The following is a 5,605-nucleotide window of genomic DNA, read 5'->3' as shown; positions in this document are numbered from 1 at the left end:
GGCCTCCTCCCGCCCGCTTCCGGGGCTGCTTGGCCGGCGCGCTGCTGGGCGACTGCTTGGGAGCCGTCTTCGAGGGCAGGAGCGTGGTGAAGCTGCCCGATTTGCTGAGCTTTCTCCGCGGCCTGGAGCCGCCGGGCGGTGAGGGGGAACAGGCCGGGAGCGCCCGCAGAGGTGGGAGGAACGGCGGGGCGGGGTGTGAAACGGGGATGTGAAACGGTGCGGGGAGCGGGGGGAGATGTAAGGTAACGTAAGGTAACGTAACGGGTGTGCAGTGCTGCTGCGACGCGGGGAAACATCTGTAACGGAGAGCGGAGGGGAGATGTGCTGGAACAGCTGCACAGAGGCTGTGGATGCCCCGTCCGTCCCTGGAGGTGTTCAAGGCCGGGTTGATGGGGCCCTGGGCAGCCTGGGCTGGTGTGAAATGTGGAGGTTGGTGGCCCTGCGTGTGGCAGGGGGTTGGAGCTTCATCATTCTTGAGGTCCCTTCCAACCCGGGCCGTTCTGTGACCTCTGACTTGTCCCCATGTGCCTAAAGAGAACACGTGTCCCTTGGCTTTATTACCTTGCGGCACTTTGCATCCTGTCCGTGCTGCAGGTGCCTGTCCTGCTCTGATCCTCACTGCTCAATGAACACAGCTCAGGGTGCTGCAGGTCCTCCAGCAGTGCTGCAGCCCTACGGGCAGGCAGTGCTCGCAGGGAGCTGCTGAAATGGATGGTCACATGAAGTTATAACTCTCTGTTTCAGAAACGCTTTCCTACACGGATGACACGGCCATGAGCAGATCTGTGGTGCAGTCACTGCTGGCCAAGCGGGAGTTTGATGAAGTTGACATGGCCAAGAGGTGAGGGCTGCAGCTGAGGTTACCAGCGAGAGCAAAACTCGTTCTGCGTCAGACACTTAAAATGAAGCCATCGTGTAACTCTGCAAAAGGGGACAGGAGCTCAGGCAGAGTCGTTGCTAATTTGTGGAGAAAATAAGAGCAATGATCCTGGAATTTATTGCGTGCTTGGCACCGTCCTGGAGCATCCAGCATCATTAGCTTTAATGGTAGTTCCAAATATGCTTTGAAATGGAGCAGGATGGGACTTGCTGCTTTGCCATTCTGAATTGGAGCCACATACATTTAGCCACCTTTGTGGAAGATAACAGTTGGACAGAAAGCATTTCCTTACATGTTTATTTGTTGCTATTTATGTCTGTACTTAATTTAGCTGGTGAATATTAGTGAGGTCAGCCTCAGTTTGTTTATGATCCATTTCCCTTTTGGATCCACAGCCCTGGTAGCATTTGGTTCCACTTAAGGGAGAACATTTATTTGTTTAGAAAAGGCTTCCATTGAACTTGAACAAAAGACTTTCTTTGTGGTTGTGACCCAGAGAAATGTTTCGAATTTGCTTCTATTTCAAAGAAATGTTGAGAAGGAAACAAGTGGGTTGTGGGAGATGTCTGTACACCATTCATACACCCTTCCCTCTTTTCACACCATTTTTTGGAAGTGAGATTCTTTCCAGCAGAGCTGAATCAGTTGAACCATGGCTATCACAGAATGGTCCATATGCTGTTAACTCATTTGCACTTGGAAACTCCACAAATTCTTTCTCGCCTGTGTAACTGCTGCTATCTTTGCCCACACAGGTTTGCTGAGGAGTACAAGAAGGAACCCAACAGGGGCTATGGGATGGCTGTAGTCAATGTCTTTAAGAAGCTGCTGAGCCCCAAGTGCAGTGATGTGTTTGAGCCAGCAAGGGCTCAATTTAATGGGAAAGGCTCCTATGGAAATGGTGGTGCCATGAGGGTTGCAGGCATTCCGCTCACCTATTCGGATGTTCAGGATGTTAAGAAGGTACTGTTCTGGGCTCACTGGGGCACCCTGGCTCTGTGAGTGCCTGCTGCTGGGTGAGTCCCACTTTGGTCTCACTTGGGTTTGCTAATGAGACGTTTTCATTCACAGTTTGCAAAGCTCAGTGCTGAGTTAACCCACTCCAACTCCTTGGGCTACAACGGGGCCATCCTGCAGGCCCTGGCAGTGCATCTGGCCTTGCAGGGAGAGGTCAGCAGGGAGACCTTCCTTGAGCAGCTCATCAGCCACATGGAGGACGTAGAGGCAGATGATAAGTCTCTTACTGATGCCCGAGCGTAAGTAGCTGTGCAGAGCGCTAACCCTGCGGTGTACAGTTCACTCTGACTCTTCACAGCCTCTCTCCCTCATTGCACTCTTGTTTCCAGGCTGGGATTTGAGGACTTACCATTTTCAAGGCGTCTGAAGAAAATAAAGGAATTTTTGGAGCTCAGCAGTGTTCCCAAAGCAGATGTATTGTTTGAATTAGGTATGCAATCCTTTGAGTTCCAACCCAGTGACTCCTTCCCTCTGTGCGAAGAAAATTGTCTTGCTTACAAAAACTATCTTGAATAATATTTCTTAATATTCTAAGATCTCATCTTAATGGCTCTCAGATCTTAATGTTGGATAGGATTAAGTAAATGTGTCCAGCCAGCCCATTCTGATGCAGCTGGGATGTTCTCTGGGGTGGGAGCAGTACTGGGGAACTGTGGAGAGTCTCTTGCAAATTTAGTTTAGTGATAAAAGTTTAGTGATAAAATCAGTAGTACGGGAGTTGATGATGATTGGCAATGGGATGTTGCAGTGAAAAAGAGAAGGGGTACTTCTGTGGGAAAGAGGACAGAGTGTTCTGCAGCACTGAAGATGATTGGTTTTGTTAACAGGCAATGGCATCGCTGCTCTGAGGTCTGTCCCCACTGCCATTTACTCCTTCCTGCGCTGTATGGAAGCTGACCCAGATATTCCTGAACACTACAACAACCTGCAGAGGACCATCATCTACTGTATCTCTCTGGGTGGAGATACAGACACCATTGCTACCATGGCAGGAGCCATTGCAGGGGCTTATTATGGGGAAGAACAGATACCCCCAAGTTGGGAGCAGAGCTGTGAAGCTTTTCAAGAGACACAGAAGATGGCAAATAGCTTACATGAACTGTACTGCCAGCGGCTCTGAGCCTGAAGGGAGTGTGTGTCTGGAAGGCAAAGCAGGTGGTTGCCTCTGCTTTTCTGGTCATAAAGTTGGTGGTGGATCCGTGCCATGCAGATGCAGCGAGCCTCCATTGAGGAGACACCTGCTGCTGTGAGAAGAGAGGTGGAAGCACAAGCTGGGATTGAAGAGATGGGACATAGCCTTCACTGACAGTTTTGCTGGGAAGTGGCTGCATGTGGTGCCTTGGACAGTGGGAGCATCTCTGAAGTACAAGAGCATCAAGTTTTCATGAGATTGCTGCTTGCTTTGTCCCACCCTTCTGTAACTATGTCATTTTGTTATTCCTAGGTGGTGTCTGAATCCACAGACTTTTTTTTTACTATTTTCCTCTACTGCCATGTCCTTCTTTTCTGTTGGTAGCAACCGGTCAAGCAGTGGCTTTCATGGGATGCACGTCCTTAAAACACTGACAGGTGAGAGTGTTCATTCTCCACTGACAAGCAAAAGGATGAGGGTGGGAGCCTTCAGAAAGCACCCATGGGAGAGCCTGGAGGATATCCTGTGTGGGGGGACAGGTTGCCTCCTTCAGTGTGAGGGATGGTGCAGAGCAGAGCTCACAGGAAGGTTCACTTCATTAAAGGCAGAATGAAAAGTGCCTGAGATTGGAGAAGAGATTTCTTTGTGCTGCCAGTTGCGTTTGAAGAAATACCTTTGGTGCATGCATACAGAATCCCAGTAGGCAGATTGTTACTGCTGGAAGAATAATGGAATCATAGAATGGTTTGGGTTGGAAGGGATCTTTAGATTCCAGCCCCCTCCTTTAGGCAGCGACTAGAAGAAGATGTAACTAATTACTGTCCCTTTGGTGCCCTTTGCTCTGCAATCTACCTGACACTGCCCTGACTGCATTTTGTGTTCCCTTAGATAGCTGGCTCACGTTTCTGCAGCTACTCCAGCCATTTCTTAGTTCTAATCCTCATATTCTGTGTTTTTAATTCTGCCTGTATGTCCTGAGGGAGATTGCTATTTCAATCTGTGGGTGGAGAAAAATTGTGAAACACGGTGTTAAGCAAGGACTGAATTCTTGGTTCTGCTGCAGTCAGTGACAGAACTGGCTTCAGCTGAAAGCAGGAGTTACTTCTCATAGCTTTCAAACTCTGTTCTCTGTGAAAAGCATCTGAAAATAAAGGGAAAGGTTAAAAGAAGATGAGAAGAATGTTGGGATTTGAAGCTGGTACTGTTGGGTAAGAATATTCCAGCGCAGCTGTGTTGTTCCAGAGTTTAAAATCTGAAACTTTTGCCCAAGGGAGCTGGTCAGAAAGGGAATAACAGCTTGTGTATGGCACGTCTGAAGAGGGTTACAAGCTTCTAATAATTAAAACCAAAAGGGAAGAGGCAAGCAGTCGTCATATTGAAGTGTTTCCATTTGTAAATGTGAATGTGGCAATGTAACTTTATTATCTCTCTAATTGTGACACTGGCCTGTGAATGTTGTGCACAAATGGAGTTCACTGCCTTTTGGTAACAGCACATGGCTGCTGCGTGTTTTGGACTGCATGCACGTGTGGAAAATCTGGGTGTGTGGGGTCATTCCAGACCTTCCTGCCTCTGCTTCCTTCAAGTGCCAGTCTTCTGTGTGATGCTTTAATGGGTTTTACTTGTTTAAATGAATATCTTGTTCTGAGACCATGTGGAATTTTGCTCTTTTGTATATTTATGTATTGTGCTGCAGATCTGAGGTGTAAAATGTCAGATTTTTCACATTTTCCTGCCAGAGATGTCAACATATTCACAGAGCTATTTAAAAAAAGACATTTTTCCTGTTAAAGGAGCTGGAGAATTTGAAAATGTTTGGAACTCGTGAAGGACAGAAGTTTCCTGTTTAAAAAATAGAGCTCATTTTAGGCCAGAAATGAAACACATACTGAAACATTCAGCTCTGCCCCACAGCTGTGGTCTCTGTCCCATGCCCACAGCTCTGGGGGTCGAGGAGGATGAAGGCACAGCCAGCCCCAGCTTTGTACAATAAGTTTTATTGATGGTTTGTCAATACAATCAAGTACTGCAGTTTTAGTTCTGAAGAGAAGGCCAGTTTCTGATCACAAAAAGAGTGCATTTTAAACCAACTTTTACTATGACAGACAGTGCATGTAATAAGTATTTACAAAACTAAAAACCTCTATATACTAGGTTAGAAATGGAGATACTAGAGGCAAATTAAAAAAAAAAAATAGTAAGGATTTGTATATAAAAATGCACATTGTAATGCAGTTTTCATCATTAAAAATAGACATACTTCATCCAACCCAACCTGTTTCTTGATTGTGACCGAAACCAAAATCCCCCCCCACACACACACACGACACAACAACCCTTCCTGCTGGCGAATATCACACGCTCAGAACTCCAGAACATCTTCCTGGCCATGCCTGGGTTGGTGAGCAGCCCCTCGTCCTCTGCATCGTTCTTGGAGCCCACGTGTGTGTCACATCTCTGCCTTTCTGTTTCTGCATATTACAGGTGATGCAGCTGCCGAGGGTTGGTGACGGTTGATGCTCTGCATGTGAAGGGAAAGTGAGACTGCAAAACAATATCTACAGCGCTCAATGGGT

The 5,605-nt window shown here is 47.4% G+C and overlaps 1 protein-coding gene across 1 annotated transcript; it reads left to right on the top strand.

Annotated features, from left to right (window-relative positions):
* Window positions 1–2: 2 nt before the first annotated feature.
* ADPRS (ADP-ribosylserine hydrolase) lies at window positions 3–5,303 on the top strand (the record flags this gene model as incomplete). Its single annotated transcript, XM_010723338.3, has 6 exons — window positions 3–171; window positions 745–841; window positions 1,636–1,843; window positions 1,952–2,136; window positions 2,227–2,327; window positions 2,725–5,303. Coding segments are annotated over 6 exons (1,053 nt in total), but the record flags the coding sequence as incomplete, so codon positions are not given.
* Window positions 5,304–5,605: the final 302 nt, after the last annotated feature.

The sequence above is a fragment of the Meleagris gallopavo genome, chromosome 25, assembly GCF_000146605.3.
Source record: "Meleagris gallopavo isolate NT-WF06-2002-E0010 breed Aviagen turkey brand Nicholas breeding stock chromosome 25, Turkey_5.1, whole genome shotgun sequence".
Taxonomy (NCBI): Eukaryota; Metazoa; Chordata; class Aves; order Galliformes; family Phasianidae; genus Meleagris; species Meleagris gallopavo.
This window is presented reverse-complemented; position numbering and strand designations above follow the sequence as displayed.